Source organism: Lagenorhynchus albirostris, chromosome 13 (assembly GCF_949774975.1).
Source record: "Lagenorhynchus albirostris chromosome 13, mLagAlb1.1, whole genome shotgun sequence".
Taxonomy (NCBI): Eukaryota; Metazoa; Chordata; class Mammalia; order Artiodactyla; family Delphinidae; genus Lagenorhynchus; species Lagenorhynchus albirostris.
In genome coordinates this window covers 65,441,341-65,459,978 of record NC_083107.1, presented here as the reverse complement: position 1 = coordinate 65,459,978, position 18,638 = coordinate 65,441,341, and the positions used below count along the sequence as shown (strand labels likewise).

The window sequence follows — 18,638 nt, the reverse complement described above, 5'->3', positions numbered from 1 at the left end:
AATGACTTGGGATTGCACGTCTTTAAATAGCTAAGGATTTGAGGAGCCGGGCCTAAGCTTAGTCTGAAAAGCCAAGGCAGACTTGGAGATGAGGAACGTCATAGATCTTTCTTACATCAGACTAAGTAAAGATCCACTGGAGTAATAAGTAAGAACATGGGGCATGATGGCAAAACTGATTGTCTGTGATCATGAGGGGACCCATTCATCTTTGTTTTCATACACACTTGGAGGTAGTAAATAGTGGTATATAAAAGATCCTCAGAAATTACTTCTGTATTTCTAATTCTAGGCGAGATCTTTGACCAGTTAAGTAAAAGTCATGAGAATTATCACTCTTGGTTCAGTTTAAGACATAAAACATTATAAAGATTAGTTTCTTACTGCTAAAACTGTTATTTTCTGTACTAGAAACAAACAGAACAAATATGAGAAACATGAGAATAGTGTCTTTTTTTTTTTTAAACAGTTTTTGATCTGGAATATTTGAATTCTGGAGTTCTTTACAGGCATTACAACTTTATTTCTGTAGTGTATTTGTTAATCTGCTTTTGCAGGAGCTGTAAATAACGTTGACTGGGTATGTCTTATCTGGTATTAAAAATGATTAATGTGAACTAGAGATCTAGGCTGCCCAGAAGATTATATATAACTTTCAGGCACATTCTGATAGAGTGCTGGATGGCAGGGAGGAGAATACTTCATGATATGCTCCTCTACAGTCTAGGATTTTTTTTTTTTTGACATTCACTATAACGAAAGGCTAACGATTGTTTTGGGATTCATAGGAAACATGTATTAGAAATTACACATGTAAGGTTAGAGTTGGTGTTTGTTTGGGAATTATAGGCTTAAGATTTTTAACTGTTTTCTATAGTACAACATACAATTAGTAGTCAGCTGCCTCTTTCTACCAGTTAAAGGAAGGGTTCCTTGCATTTCAGTTCCTTGCAAAATCTGAAAAGTATATCATATTTGGGATGCAGAGTGGGGTTGATCTAAACTAACCTTGGATGGTGTCTTCAGACTTGTCATCTGGGCCAAGACATATAAATTCAGTGATTCACTTTGGTAGTTGACAGCCCTTTACACTTTAAGTGGAAAAATGGTTATTTCTTGCTGTGGGTCCAAGTCTAGAGGGCTCCTCCCTGATCCTCTCCCTCCTGAACTCTCTTCTACATTGGAACTTAAGTTCCCAGACTTTGGAGTGGGATGGGGGTGGATTATAACTATTTGAGTGGTTATGGACGCTTTTGAAAATTTGACGAAAACCGCAGGCATTTTGTAGCTACTTTAGCCCAAATGATCATGTTGTACATCTTAACCCTCTGACTCTGTAATACTGTGGACATAATAACAAACACATATCTAACTTGTTTTTAAAGCTAATATTCCTTTTAACTTGTTTTTTTCTTGGTCCTATTGTTCTTTTGTATTATACTTTTTTAAAATATACTGAAAATTAATAAAACATAAAGGCACTTTAATAATTTTAAAGTGTAACTATCAGCCAAATCAAGAAGTAGGAAATGGTCAGCAAGCCCCCTAGCTTCCCAGTCGCAACACCTTCCTATTTAGTAGAAGTAGCTACTGTCCTGACTTGTAAGTTAGTTATTTCCTTGCTTTTCTTTTTAATTTTACCACTTGTATTTTTACCATCTGTATATTTATCCCTAGAATATCTTAGTTACTGTCTGTTTCAGAAAGATTTATATATGGACACTTAATGTATATATTCTTGTTTGTTTTTTTTCTCTCAACATTATGCTTGTATGTTGTCCATGTTGCTGTAGATATCCATAGTTCATTTGTTTTCATTGTTGTATCATATTCCATTGCATAACTGTACCACAGTTTCTTTGCTATACTTTGATCAAAGTTTTCATAATATTGCCAGAGAACTTTAGATTTTCTTGTCTTTTGTTTGCTGTGGACCAGTTTTCTCTCCATTAGTCAAATATTTATTAACTAGTAAATTAGTTACATGTAAATTATTCAAAAATTTAAATGGGCATTGAAATCAGTATTAATATGTTATTGTTCTTTCAAGAACTTCAGTCTGTAATTTATTTTCTTCTAAATATTTCATATATACTTTATGCCTGGCCATCAGAAAAGTTAATTAAGCAAATTTGGCAAATATTTGATCTTCTATGTGTCAAGCACTGTTGTAGGTACTGGGGCTGCAGCAAATTTGGCAAATATTTGATCTTCTATGTGTCAAGCACTGTTGTAGGTACTGGGGCTGCAGCACTTTAGTAAATATACATTCTTTATATATTTAAAAAATAAACAGATATGTGTATTTGTTTAAAACAAATCTTAGTACAGAAAGGTATAAAATGAAAAATTTGACTCTCTGTTCCCTCAGTCCTATGTTCAGTATTAAATTTCTTGACTATTCTTTTTATTAAAAAATTTAAAAATCTTATATGTGTATAACCTGAAAAAATTACACAGTGGAAACTTTTTGTATGCCTTTTGTACTTTTTGTCTTAATAACCCATCTTGAAGATTTCAATGAAAGTTAGCATTTTTAAATTAGGGAGCTGCCAGAAACTTAAATTAGTAGAACTGAAAATAGAAACAGTGCCTTCATGTTCTTCCAGATTAACTTTTCTTAATTTATTATAGAAGCAAGAATAACATGCTTTTGCCTTATTAGAAATCAGATTTATTTATAGGACATGATAAAATTTACCTATGGAAAATTATAACTTTAAATTGTTAAGTATCTGTATTGCTTTTTCTGTAGGCATTGCTGGAGACCATGTTTGGTGTAAAAGTGATTATAACAGGTGATGCATTTGTTCCTGGAGAAAGAAGTGTCATTATCATGAATCATCGGACAAGAATGGACTGGATGTTCCTGTGGAATTGTCTGATGAGATACAGCTACCTCAGATTAGAGAAAATTTGCCTCAAAGCCACTCTCAAACATGTTCCAGGATTTGGTAGGCTATTCACAAATTATTATAAGTTGTTCATTTATTTTATATGTGATGTACTCACTCTAAAACTACAGAATAACTTACTAAACTCCACTTAAGTATTAAAGCCTTTTCCACTTTTTTCCCTCCCTAGCCAAAAACAATCACCAGTTTTTTTTTTTTCCTTAGGGGATTATAGATTATTTTAATCCTTTTTCGGAAACATCTTACGTTGAAAGAATAAACTATTCACAAGGAAGTAGATATGGTCCCAGAAGGACCAAAAATTTGAAGAATATGAATTAATAGTTCAGTAACTTTTTATTACATGTCATACTTGTGGTAATTTAGACCAGAAAGTGGTCTGTGCTGATAAGGTACTTGAAAGGAACTGATTCATTCACATTTTAATAAATAGTAATTGAATAACCATTGGTTCCAAGCGTTATACCAGGTGCCGGTGTTTTCTGAACTTACCTAATCCATCACTTTTTTTTTTTTTAAAGGCTTTTCACTGTCCTTGTTTTATACTATAATATTAAAATTCCTAGAAATGTTTATTTTCCATAGTTAGGAAAGCAGCATGTTCACTGAGTGGTGGATAAGTAGGGATATGTCAACATTGCATGTTAAATCTTAATTGATCTCCACTCTGTAATATGAAGTAGGGGTGAGGAACAGACTAAAAATATATTCAGACAAGTTATTCACATATGAGTGGATGAAGCACCCACTATACTCCCTGACAGCCTCATCCATTAAATCTGTACTTCTTTGGTTTCCTATGTAATATTTCTTATTTGAATTCTTTGCTCTCTAAACCATGTGCCTATCAGTGTACTGAAATTGTGTAGGATTTGTGAGGGCAAAGGGCAGGCATTGTCCTTAGGATAGACTAGTAAGAAGTACTGCATGTTTGTGTTTTAGTTGCCTTCATGCTAATAGTTTTATCTTTCTCTTTGTCACTTGCACAGTATTGTGCTCTCAGGATAGTCAGATTCCTTAAATGGCAACCGACTTTCCCTAGAGCAAACATCCCCATAGAACCAGCAGGAAGCTGCAAGGCATTTTATGACCTAGAATTCATATAGCATCACATCTACAGTACATTATTAGTGGAAGCCATCACTGTCCTTAAGGAGTCTAGGGGAGGGAGCATAGACTTCACCTCTCAATGGCAGAAATGGCAAAGATATTATAGTATTTAAAAACTGCCACATTCCTAAAAAGACTGATCAAAAATGATAATGTCTTGTGTATCATTCCTGATTCTACATAAAATAAAGTAACAGAATATTAAGAACATTATGTGAATGAGCTTGAAAATATATATGAAATCAACAAATTACAACTGACAAAATACGATAATAATGAAAACAAATGAAAAAATTAAAACAGCTTCGTGTCTAATAAAGAGATTGAATCCATAATTAAGAGCCTTCCTACAAAGGTTTTTGGAGGACAATGGCAGCTGCCTGATCTTCCTCATCTTTAAAAAAACAAAAAACATCCAGTCAACAAGCAGAGGAAGTAAAACCACATATCACTCATCTCTTCAGCATGACCAGGAGACAAGGAATTTAGAAGGTTCTGGTATTTATTAAGTAGAGAAGTCTAAAAGAGTTCTTTCTACCCTCCCATCATTGCAAACCTGTGGGTTCTGAGAGTGGGTAGAGACTTAAGAGAGGCATGGAAAACTTAGAGGAAGCACAGACAAAAGCATCGCCAGAAAAATTAAAGTCCAACACTAAATGCCAAAATACTGAGCACAGGTCTGGACATAGTAGTTCACAGCACAAGATATAAGGAAGTGATTAGAAAGACAGTGGGACCTGAAGATGCCTCAGAGAAGTATTGCTTCTGAGGGAGAATCAGATATATAGAGAAGGGCTAGCTTCCCTTAGAAGTGTGGTAGTGAAGGAAAACAAGGAAATTAAAAATCCTGCAGGAATAAAAAGAGAAGCAAGAAATAACAGTCTTTGCTTACCCCACCCCCAAAATTATACAGCAAAACCCAATAACCATAAAAGGTTTTTAAATTCATAAAAGAAACTTAAGTGGAGGACAGAACTGAAAAACCGAAAAGCCAAAAAATGTACACCATAACACTCCAAACTGAATGGATTATCATTAACTAAGCATTTGGGGATATTAAAAAAAAGATACTTTTGGGTGAGAAATACAATGAACAGTAATAGACAAGAAAACAAGGAGAAATATAAGTCAGTTGAATCCAAGGAAAAAAAAGAACAAAAAGGCAAAATCATGTCAGAAATGAAGAGCGAATTATGAAATATCCAAGAAAAATAATAGAGTAAAATGAAAAGAGCAATACAAGAAAACAGAAAATGACTCAACAGTGAAAAGCTGAAAGCATTTCCTCTAAGATGAAGAACAGGACAAGGATGTCTACTCTCAGCCACTTTTTTTTGTTGGCCATGCCATGCAGCTCGTGGGATCTTAGTTCCCTGGCCAGGGATTGAACCTTGGCCACAGCAGTGAAAGCGCCGAGTCCTAACCCCTGGACCACCATGGAATTCCCACACTCTTGCCACTTTTATTCAACATAGTCTTGGAAGTCCTAGCCACAGCAATCAGAGAAGAAAAAGAAATAAAAGAAATCCAGATTGGAAAAGAAGAAGTAAGACTGTTTGCAGAAGTAGTCACTGTTTGCAGATGAAATGGTACTATACATAGAGAATCCTAAAGATGCTACCAGAATCAATAGTGTCAAAATGACTATTCTACCCAAGGCAATCTACAGATTTAGTGCAATCCCTATTAAATTATCAATGGCATTTTCCACAGAACTAGAACAAAAAATTTTTAAGGAAATACAAAAGACCTCGAATAGCCAAAGCATTCCTGAGAAAGAAAAACAGAGATGGAGGAACCATGCTCCCTGACCCTAGACCATACTACAAAGCTCCAGTCATCAAAACAGTATGGTACTGGCACAAAAACAGATATATACATCAATGGAACAGGATGGAAAGCCCAGAAATAAACCCACACATACGTCTATGGTCAATTAATCTATGACAAAGGAGGCAAGACTGTACAATGAAGAAAAGTCAGTTTCTTCAATAAGTGGTGCTGGTAAAACTGGACAACTACATGTAAAAGAATGAAACTAGAACATTCTCTAATGCCAGACACAAAAATAAACTCAAAATGAGTCAAAGACCTAAATATAAGATGCGATACTATAAAACTCTTAGAGGAAAACATAGGAAGAACATGCTTTGCAATAAAACACAGCAAGATCTTTTTCAATCCATCTGCTAGGGTAATGGAAATAAAAACAAAAATAAACTAATGGGACCTAATTAAACTCAAAAGCTTTTTCACAGCAGAGGAAACCATAAATGAAACAAAAAGAAACCCCACAGAATGGGAGAAAATATTTGCAAACAATGCGACCGACAAGGGATTAATCTCCAAAATTTACAGGCAGCTCATGCAGCTCAATATTGATAAAACAAACAACCCAATCACAAAATGGGCAGAAGACCTAAATAAATATTTCTCCAAAGAAGACATACACATGGCCAAAAGGCACATGAAAAGATGCCCAACATCACTAATTATTAGAGAAATGCAAATCAAAACTACAATAAGATATCACATCACACCGATCAGAATGGCCATCATCAAAAAGTCTACAAACAATAAATGATGGAGAGGCTGTGGAGAAAAGGGAATCCTCCTACACTGTTGGTGGGAATGTAAATTGGTACATCCACTATGGAGAAAACAGTAAAAATAGAACTGCCATATCATCCAGCAATCCCACTCCTGGGCATATATCCAGAGAAAACCATAATCTGAAAAGATACAGGCACCTCAGTGTTCACAGTAGCCACGACATGGAAGCAACCTAAATGTCCATTGATAAAGAAGATGTGGTACATACATACAATGGAATATTACTCAGCCATAAAAAAGAATGAAATAATGCCATTTGCAGCAACATGGATGGACCTAGAGAGTATCATACTAAGTGAAGTAAGTCAGAGAAAGACAAATATCATATGTTATCATTTACGTGTGGAATCTTAAATTATACAAATGAAGTTATTTACAAACCAGACTTACAGATGTCGAAAACGAACTTAAGGTTAGCAAAGGGGAAACGTGGGGGATGGGGAGGGATAAATCAGGAGCTTGTGATTAACACACACAAACTACTATATATAAGATAGATAACCAACAAGGACCTACTGTATAGCACAGAGAACTATACTCAATATTTTATAATAACCTGTAAGGGAAAAGAATCTGAAAAAGAATGAACATATGTATATGTATAACTGAATCACTTTGCTGCACACTTGAACCTAGCATGACATTGCAAATCGACTATACTCCAACACAATTTTAAAAAACCAAAAGAAAATAGAGAATGAAAAGGAGAAAAAAAGAAAAAAAATTGTCAGAAAGAAAGTAGTTGAAATCGAACCTAGTTAGAGGAGTTCTAACATCTGTATAATTGGAGCCTCTAAAAAAGACAGTCAAAACAATGTAACTTAAATATTACAAGGATGATATTTAAAAGTACGACCCAAGAAGAATCTTGTGTGTAAAAGACGACTGAATTCCCTGGGTGGCGCACTGGTTAAGAATCCACCTGCCAGAGCAGGGGACATGGGTTTGAGCCCTGGTCCGGGAAGATCCCACATGCTGAGGAGCAACCAAGCCCTTGCACCACAACTACTGAGCCTGCACTCTAGAGCCCGTGAGCCACAACTACTGAGCCTGCGCTCTAGAGCCCATAAGCCACAACTACTGAGCCCGCGCACCACAACTACTGAAGGCCACCCACCTAGAGCCCGTGCTTCGCTACAACCCACCGCAATGAGAAGCCCACACACCGCAATGAAGAGTAGCCCCCACTTGCTGCAACTAGAGAAAACCTGTGCACAGCAACAAAGACCCAACACAGCCAAAAGTAAATAAATAAAAATAAATTTATTTTATAAATAAATAAATAAATAAATAAATAAAAGACAACTGGAGGACTTCCCTGGTAGCACACTGGTTAAGAATCTGCCTGCCACTGCAGGGGACGCATGTTCAATCCCTGGTCTGGGAAGATCCCACATGCCGTGGAGCAACTAAGCCTATGAGTCACAACTCCTGAAACTGCGTGCCAAAACTACTGAAGCCCACATGCCTAGAGCCCATGCTCCACAACAAGAGAAGCCACTGCAATGAGAAGCCCGTGCACTGCAACAGAGTAGCCCCCACTCGCCGCAACTAGAGAAAGCCCGCGCTCATCAACAAAGACCCAACACAACCAAAAATAAATGAATAAATTATTTTAAAAAAAATAGTTCATAAAAAAAAAGAGATGACTGGAAAGGCAGTTCCAACATGAAGGTATGAGGAGCTCTGTAGACCCACTTCCCAGGAAAACTGGTGAAAATTCTGAAGTAACAGCCATTTAAAGTCTCCAGAAATGGTCCGAAGAACATACAGCAAATGAAGAAACATTTACTCAAGAAAATCTATACCAAGGCTCATCGAGAACAATGATAATCTGTGGTATTTGAAACAAGACACACTTGTTTCCTCCCACCTCCCTGTTCAGCCAGACAGAAACTCTGCTCCAGACTAGTGCAGCCAGGAACACAGGGCAACCCACAATCAGGAGGAATCTGACAACTCTGAGCATCTCCCTCAGGAGTGGAGGTTTTGAACCCCACATCTAGTAGCACCCCAACTTTTAACACCTGCACCTGAGAGATGAGCCTTCAAAACATCTAGCTTTGAAAGCCAGTGGAGACCCATAGGATATAGCAAACTGAGAAATAGTTTTTAAAGGGCCCCGCACACTTATGTGGCTATACTCCGGGACCCAGTGCAGAGGCAGCTGAATGAAAAGCCCCCAGTCTTTCTGTGAAGGACGGCTATTTGCTTATATTCTTTGCTGTGGTCGGAGGGGCAGGCTTCTCATTAAACACACATCTAAGGGCAGACTGTAATCTAGAAACCTTGGGGGTGGGGATATCACTCTCCCTCTGGCCCACGTCTGGTCACCAGTGTCTCCGAGAAAGGAGCTTGTATACTTGTCTGGCACTCTGACTTTTGTGGCTGTCACCCAGAAAACACATCCCTTGATAACCTGGCTCTTGTAGCCAGTGGGCTTGTGTTTGGGGGGAGGGGGGAGGTCAATGGGACAGCAGCAAATAAAGAAAGAATTCTTAGAGCCAACCATTACTCTAGAGCTTATTTAGCATGGAGGGAGGAGACATAAAAGCCCATCTCCAAGTCTTCTCCTGAAAGAACTATATTTACATACTTTAAAAGCGGCTGCCTGAGGGTTTGACTTCCAATTGGCCTGAATCAAGGTGCTGAGATCCTCCCCCGACACTGGCATAGCCATCCTCAACTACTGGGAGCCACTAAAAATAAAGTAGGCTGCTCGGACAATCACAAAGGTTTAAGAGACAGCCAAGAACTAGAGCAGGGTTGAATGATAAGGTTCATCTCCTATAGGAGGACTCTCCTACAAGCCTGGGAGAGGTGGGTATTATATCTAATGCATAGAAACCAACACAGAGAGTCAAGGGAAATTAAGAAACACAGGAATATATTCCAAATTACAGAACAAGATAAAACTTTAGGGAAAGATGTTAATGAACTGGAGACAGGTAATTAACCTGGTGGTAAAGAGGTCAAAATTACAGTCCTAAAGATGCTCATTGGGCTCAGGAGAACAATGCATGAAAAGTTTAACAAAGAGATAGAAAATATAAGAAGTCACAGAGCTGAAGAATACAATAACTGAACTGAAAACAGAGGGTTTAACGGTTTAAGCAGTAGAAAAGGGTCAGTGAACTTGAAGACAGGGCAGTAGAACATAACCAATCAAAGCAGCAAACATAAAAACTGGAAAACATTGACGATAACTTAAGGGAATTATGGGACAACATCAAGTGGTCCTGCATTTACATTATAGAGGTCCCAGAAGAAGAGAAAAAGAAAGGGGCAGAAAACTTATTTGAAGACACAACGGCCAAAAGTACCTCAGCCTGGGGAAGGAAACAGATATCCAGATCCAGGAAGCCCAGAGAATTCCAAATAAGATGAACTTAAAGAGCCTCACACCAAGACACATAATTAACTCATTATTGACAGGGGATTTTTGCAAAAATTAATGCCTGTGGCCAGTGATTTCTATTTTGGTCAGCCAAAAATTAATTGTTATTTCACTAACACTTTGTGGGTTATTACATTCAATAGTTACACCTGACACACCTGTAAAATCTTCTAATTTTCATGAAATGTTGTCTTCAATCCACTCTTCTATAGAAGCAAAGGAGAATTCTCCAGCACTGAGTTTCATTTTCACTTTCTGTATCAGAATCAATCACTAAGGTTTTTTGTCTTTTTGTTGGTCTAATATTCACATTGTCTGAATCAGAACGATATTCTGAAGAACTATCTTCTGAGACACTAGCATGTCACTCAGACAATCAGAGAAAGTATCTGCATAGAATTCACCGAAAAATTCTTCTGCACTCAGAATTTTGCGATACGTCATTTTTGAAAATTTTACGTTTATAATATACACAAGGTTGGAACAAAAACCTAACGGAGCAAAATGTGAATGATATTGACAATCACAAGTTGTATAATGAACCCTTGATCAATTTTAAGCTCTAACAACTTTGCACAGTGATGTTAATTGTATCACTCTCTAAAAACATACTGATACGTCTCCTTTCAATAACATTCAGGTAACAAAAGATGTATTAATATGTCTCCAGTCAATAATGTGTTAAAGTGTCAAAATTTAAAGATATAAAGAGCATTTTCAAAGCAGCAAAAGGAAAACAACTTGTTACATACAATGGAACCCCATAAGATTATCAGCATATTTTTCAGAAGAACCTTTGCAGACCAGACGGGAGTAGCATGCTATATTCAAAGTGCTGAAAGAAAAAAACTGCCAGTCAAGAAAACTGTATCTGGCAAAGTTGTCCTTCAGAGTTGAAGGAGAGAGAGAGGTTTGTGGACAAGCAAAAGCTCAAGGAGTCCATCTCCTCTAGAATGGCCTTACAAAGAAATGTTAAAGGGACTTCTTTAAGCTGAAAAGAAAAGGTGCTAATTAGAACTGGGAAACATGAATGTATAAATATCCTTGGTAAATATAAATATATAGTAAAATTCAGAATAATGTTGTAAAGGTTGTGGGTTAATCACTTCTAAAGCTAGAATAAAGTTTAAAAGACAAAAGTATTAAAAACAACTATAGCTACAATAATTTTTAAGGGATACAGAAGATAAAAAGCTGTAAACTGTGACCTCAAAAACATAACATGGTGGGGGAGTAGTAAAAATGTACAGCCTTAGAATGTGTCTCAACTTAAGTTGTTATCAACTTAAAACAACTGTTATACATTATTTTATGTCTCATAGTAACCACAAAGGAAAAAACTGTAGCAGATGCACAAATGATAGAGAAAAAGGAATCTAAGCCCACCACTACAGAAAATCACAAAGGAAGAGAGCAAGAGAGGAAGAAAGGAACAAAGGAATTACAAAACAGCCACAAAAGAGTTAGCCAAATGGCAGTAAGTACATAGCTATCAATAATTACTTTAAATGTAAATGGATTAAATACTTCAATTGGAAGACAAAAGTGGCTGATGGATTAAACATAAACAAGACCTATCTTTATGGTGTCTATAAGAGACCTACCTCAGGTCTAAGGACACACACAGACTGAAAGTGAAGGGATGGAAAAAGATATTCCATGCAAATGGAAACCAAAAGAAAGCTGAGTTAGCTGTATTGCATATCAGACAAAATAGATTTTAAGACAAAGTCTGTGATAAAAGACAAAGAAGGTCATTATATAATGATGAAGGGGTCAATCCAACAAGAGTACATAACATATGTAAATATTTATGCACCTAATAAAGGAGCACCTAAATACATAAATGTTAACAAACCTAAAGGGAACAGCAATTCAGTAATAGTAGAGGACTTTAATATCCCATTTTCATCAATAGATGATTATCCAGACAGAAAATCAATAAGGAAACATTGGCCTTAAGTCCAGTTGGTCTGACATATATTTTAATAGACATATATAGAACACTGTATCCCAAAGCAGCAAAATGCACATTCTTCTCAGGCTCACATGGAATATTCTCCAGGATAGATCATATGTTAGGCCTCAAAACAAGTTTTATTGCATTTAAGAAGGTTGAAATCATGTCAAGGAATCTTTTCTGATCACAATGTTATGAAACTAGAAATCAGTTACAAGAAAAAAAACTGGAAAACTCAAGTATGCGGAGGCTAAATAACATACTACTGAACAACCAGTGGGTCAAAGAAGAAATCGAAAGAGAAATCAAAAAATACCTTGAAACAGATGGGAATGGAAATACAACACACCAAAACTTATGAGATGTAGCGAAAGTAATTCTAAAAGGGGACTTCAATAAACAGCCTATCTTTATACATCAAGGAACTAGAAAAAGAAGACTAAATAAGGCTCAAAGTTAGAAGGAAGGAAATAAATGAAAGAGAAATTGAAAAGACAATAGGAAAGATCAGTGAAACTAAGTTGGTTTTTTGACAAGATAAAGGAAACTGACAAAGCTTTAGCTAGATTCACCAAGAAAAAAAGAGAGGACACAAATAAAGCGGAAATGAAAGGGTAGATGCACAACTGATACCACAGAAATATGAAGAATCATGGGAGATTGCTATGAACAATTATATGCCAGTAAATTGGACAACCTGAAAGAAATGGATAAATTCCTAGAAACAAATGACCTAGGAATCATGAAGAAATAGAAAGTCTGAACAGACCCATTACTAGTAAGGAGATTGAATCAGTAATCATAAAACCCCCAACAAACAAAAGTCCAAAACCAGATGGCTTCAGTGGTGAATTGTACCCAGCATTTAAAGAACTAATACTAATCCTTCTCAATCTCTTCCCAAAAATAGAAGATGGGACTTCCCTGGTAATCCAGTGGTTAAGACTCTGTGTTTCCAATGCAGGGGGCACAGGTTCGATCCCTGGTCAGGGAACTAAGATCCCACATGCCATGCAGTACAGCCAAGAAAAGAAGAAGGAAACATAGAAGAGAAGGGAACACTTCGAAAGTCATTTTATGAGGCCGGCATTACCCCAATACCAAAACCAAACAAAGATGCCACAAGAAAATTAGAGGCCAATATCCCTGATGAACATAGATGTAAAAATCCTCAACAAAATGTTAGCAAACCAAATTCAGCAGTTCACTAAAAAGATAATACACTATGATCAAGTGGGATTTGTCCTAGGGATGCAAAAATTGTTCAACATCTGCAAGTCAATCAATGAGACATACTGCATTGATAAAAGGAAGGATAAAAATTATCTGATCATCTCCATAGATGCAGCAACAACAAAGCATTTGACAAAACTTAACGTCCATTGATACTAAAACTTCCAGCAAGGTGGGTATGGAGGGAATGTATTTCAATATATTAAAGGCCATATATGAGAGGCCCACAGCTAACATCAGACTTAATGGTGATGGAAAGCTGAAAGCTTCTTTTCTAAGTTCAGGAATAAGACAAGGATGCCGATGCGCTCGACTCTTATTCAACATTATATTGGAAGTTCTAGCCAGAGCAATTAGGCAAAATTAGATAGATTACATACATAGCATCCAAATTGGAAAAAAAGAAGTAAAACCATCGCTATTTGCAAATGACGTGATATTATATATAGAAAGCTATGAAGACTCCAGCAAAAAACAGTTAGAACTAATAAATGAATTCAGTGAGGTTGCACAATACAAAATTAATATACAAAAATCTGTTGTGTTGCTATATACTAATAACAAACTAAACGGAAAGAGGAATTAAGAAAACAATCCCATTTACAATGGCACCAGAGAATAAAATAGGAATAAAGGAGGTGAAATACTTGTACCCTGAAAATTATACAGTATCAATGAAAGAAGCTGAAGTAGACAAATAAGATATTTGTGCTCATATCTGAAAGGAAAGATATTCTGTGTTCATGGATTGGAAGAACTAGTATTGTTTAAAAGTCCATACTGTCCAAAGCAATCTATAGATCCAGTGCTATCCCTATCAAAATTCCAATGGCATTTTTTGATAGAAATAGAACAAACAGCCCTAAAATTTGTATGAAACCACAAAGACTCAGAATACCCAAAGCAGTCTGGAGAAAGAAGAACAAAGCTAGAGATATAATGCTCCCTGATTTCAGACTAGTTACAAAACTGTAGTAATCAGAACAGTATGGCATTGGCATAAAAACAGACACATAGATCAGTACAAAAGAATACAGAGCCCAGAAATAAACCCACACATATATGGTCAATTAATTTATGACAAAAGAGCCAAGAGTATATAATAAAGAAGGGATAGTCTTTTCAATAAATGGTGTTTGTTGTGAAAACTGGACTACTATATTGCACTGTACACAAAAATTAACTCAAAATGGATTAATGACCTGAACATAAGACCTGAAACCTTAAAAATCCTAGAAGAAAAAATAGGTGGCAAGCTTCTTGACATTGGTCCTGGTGATGACTTTTTTTGGATTTGGTACCAAAAGCAAAGGAAACAAAAGCAAAGATAAAGTGGTACTGTATCAAACTGAAAATCTTCTGCACAACAGAGGAAACCATCAACAAGATGAAAAGGCAACCTATGGAATGGGAGAAAATATTTGCAAATCATATATTTGACAAAGGGTTAATATCCAAAATATATGAAGAACTCATATAACTCAACAGCAAAATAACAATCTAATTAAAAAATGAGCAGAGGAGATCAATGGACATTTTTCCAAAGGTGACATACAAATGGCCAACAGGTGCATGAAAAGGTGCTCAACAGCACTAATCATCAGGAAAATGCAAATCAAAACTATGAGATACCACATCACACCTGTTAGAATGGCTACTGTCAAAAAGCTGAGCAATAACAACTGTTGGTGAGGCTATAGAGAAAAGGGAACGCTTGTGCATTGTTGGTAGGAATGTACATTGGTGTAGAAGCTGTGGAAAACAATATGGAGGTTCCCCCAAAATTAAAAATAGAACTACCACCATATGATCTGGTAATTCTGCTTCTGGGTATTTATTGGAGGAAAACAAAAGCACTAACTTGAAAAGATATCTGCACCCCCATGTTCATTGCAGCATTATTTACAATAACCAAGACATGGAAACAACTTGTGTCCATTGGTAGATGAATGGATAAAGAAAATGGTAAATATAGACAATGGAATATTACTCAGCTATAAAAAAAAGGATATCCTATAATTTATATCACCTGGATGGACTTTGAGGGCATCATGCTAAGTGAAAAGTCAGATAGAGAAAAACAAATACGACATGCTTTCACTTATTTGTGAAGTCTCCCATAATAAAAAACCCAATAGAATAAGATAAAATAAAATTCCCCCAAAACACAACTGAATAGATACAGAGAGGCCAGGATCTGGGGGTGGGCAAAATGGGTGAAGTTGCTCAGAAGGCACAAAATTCCAGTCATAAAATAAATAAGTTATGCAGATGTAATGTACAGCATGGTGACTATAGTTAATAATACTCTTATATATTTGAAAGTTGCTGAGAGTAGATGTTAAAAGTTCTGATAAGGAGAATATTTGTAACTATGTGGTGATAGATATTAACTTAGACATACGGTGGTCATTTCATGACATGTACATATATGGAATCATTTTGTTGTACACCTAAAACTAATATTATGCATCAGTTACATCTCAACTTAAAAAAGAAGTAGTACAGCTTTATTGGGTGGTGTGAGGATTAAATTAAATGCCAGTAGAGTGTTATTTGCTGCTGCCTGTTATTTCTGTAGTTCTCTTTGGGACATCCACCCTCCCACCTTTTGCCTTACAGAGATCCATATTAGACCTCTGGTTTTTCTAGTGTCTCACAGACCCATGTTCTCTTTCCCTGATCACCTCATCTTTACTTCCTCCTATTCTGCAATGGTATACTCATTTTTTTTATAAATTTATGTATTTTTATTTATGTATTTTTGGCTGTGTTGGGTCTTTGTTGCTGCGCGCGGTCTTTCTCTAGTTGCAGTAAGCAGGGGCTACTACTCTTCGTTGCAGTGCGTGGGCTTCTCACTGCGGTGGCTTCTCTTGTTGCAGAGCACGGGCGCTAGGCGCGCTGGCTTCAGTAGTTGTGGCTCGCGGGCTCTAGAGCTCAGGCTCGGTAGTTGAGGTGCACGGGCTTAGCTGTTCCACGGCATGTGGGATCTTCCCGGACCAGGGCTTGAACCCGTGTCCCCTGCATTGGCAGGCGGATTCTTAACCACTGCACCACCAGGGAAGCCCCTATACTCATTTTTAACATTGTTAAAACTGTCTTCTCTCTTGTTTGAGTTTCTGTGTAAGTATTTCATTCTTAGCTTTCCCATTTTCTTTTCCCAAAAGATATAAGCTCCTTACAGTGTCTCTCACCATTGTAGGCTCTTAAAGTATTTGTAGACTTGATAGGATTTCATAAAAATGCAAACCATTAATGAGAACAGATTTTGGATTGAAGAAAAAAACCGATTTTAGAACCTTTAAAGTGAATAAGTGCAAAGTAAATTAAGCAAGGCAAAAGTGTAGGCAGGAAAAATAAAACAGAATGTGTTTGCAAATGGAGTATTAATGTTGGAGTTTGCAGGGGAAAATGAAAGAAAGGGAAGAGAATGGATGTGTCCTATTGGTCAGCTCTATCCTGCTTCAGACTATGCCAGACTTAGCTTGTTGACACTTGCCATGACTTCAGGGTGTATTTAATGTTGCTATGTATAATTATTTCTAAATAAATGTTTGCTTACCAGAGTTTGGAATATAATTATCTGGTTTCCTTAGTTCATTTACGAATGACCAAAGGGAAATAATATTATATATCTGTAGTGCCAGTTTGGAGAATGGATGAGAATTTAGAATTTGAAAGTTTTTTCTTAAAGTATGGGAGTAACAGACTTACCTAACAGGCTAGGGAAGAAACCATTAAGAGTGTTTAGATTCCAGTTCACATTGTAAAGAGTTTTGGTAAGCTGAGCTAGCTAAACTGTTTAGAGTCTGCTAAGGTATGTGAACTTAGATGTTAAGGAAAAAATGTCTGATAGATTTCAACTATTTATAATGATGGTTTAGACATAGGTTTTTATTTTTAGTCAACTTCATAACCACTTAGTAACAACGCAGGAAATATGAAACCCAGAGGTGTCATGAAAAGTCCATTTGCCTAGTGTTTTTGTACCAGGAAATTCGTGTGCCATCTGGCCCACCCAGCTCATGGCTCCTTGGTTTTTCTGGATCATTAGTTAATCACACTTGAGTGGCAAAAGGGTTGGAGGCTTTTAGAAAGCACAAAAAGAGGAGTAAACATTAAATGGATAGTGATTTAAAAAGTTGCCAAGTCGTGGATTGAACTAAACTCTCCCTGACATATACGTCCTGATTTTAAAGTAGATTGTCATATAATCCTACTGTTCTCAAACTGCACCATAAGGTAGTGGTGAAAACTAGGAACAACCACAAATTGTGAAATATATCTAGATTGTTCCAGAATGATATCAGGGACAAGAAAGAAGTAACAGCATGGCCTCTGATGAATGCTTTTATCCACTCTCAGTTTGTTCAAGGCATGCAAAGTCTGAGTGTATCCTTACAGGCTCCTGTGGTGGTCCTGTTTTAGCTGGATAATTGAAACTGGGTCAGAGGCTTTTCCTAAGTCCGGCCTCCCTGAGAATAACCTGTCTCCCAAAATACTAAAATTTTTTTGGTCAAATCTGATCTATAGAAATAACTGGAATTTAAAAAATATGCCTTTGGCATTTTATAAGCATTCTTCTCTTTTTAAAGACCATGAATAAAAACTACTGGGTTAAAATCTATTGTATACCTTGCCCAATACACTGGAGAAACAGTGGTTATAGCGCATGCTGCTGTTACACATGAACATGCTGCAAAACAAGCATCATACATTAGTTGGAAAGATAATCCATTTTATGTGGTCAAAATTTCAGTTTTAACTGTATTTAATGTATAAGTGTTAGATGTAAATTCATTTAAAGATATTTCTCACACAGTTTTAAGAATCACTAAATTTACTGAAGTCACCTTAATTTTATTAACTATTATATAGTAAGTACAAAGAATGGATAATTTCCTATTTGAGATATTTACAGTTTATAATACCCAACTTTATCTTCGGTGAGAGGGAAAACTCTCCCTCTCCTACCCAGCTTCCTCCTACTTAAAATGGACATTCATTAAAACTAGAACCGTCTTTAAGCCATGAATGTCTTTGACACCATTCAATTTGGTGGACCCTTTTAAAATTTAACAACACTTCATGCTGCTCTCCTATTTTACAACTCAGAGGATAAGATGAATACATTTCTATATTGAAGTAAGACTCTCCTCAAGAGTCGGTATCAGTAACACCCCATTCCTACCAGTTTCTTTGGTATCTCTGAGGCGTCAGTTTTCCTACCTGCGTCAGCTAAGTGAGGAATTACTAGTTACTAGTCACCCTGAGTAACAGCTGCTTGAGATTTCCTGGAAGGAATCTTTACAGCAGGGGTCCCCAACCCCCAAGCCGAGGACGGGTACCAGTGTGCAGTCTGTTAGTAACCGGACCGCACAGCAGGAGGTGAGCGAGCCAAGCTTCATCT

At 36.6% G+C, this 18,638-nt stretch overlaps 1 protein-coding gene across 6 annotated transcripts in view; it reads left to right on the top strand.

Moving 5' to 3' along the window:
- LCLAT1 (lysocardiolipin acyltransferase 1) overlaps window positions 1-18,638 on the top strand; it is a 192,104-nt gene that overhangs the window by 72,394 nt on the left and 101,072 nt on the right. For all 6 annotated transcript variants that reach the window (XM_060169063.1, XM_060169062.1, XM_060169065.1 and 3 more), the window contains one exon: window positions 2,756-2,954. In XM_060169063.1, the coding sequence (XP_060025046.1) occupies window positions 2,756-2,954 (199 nt within the window). The remainder of the gene's footprint in view (window positions 1-2,755; window positions 2,955-18,638) is intronic.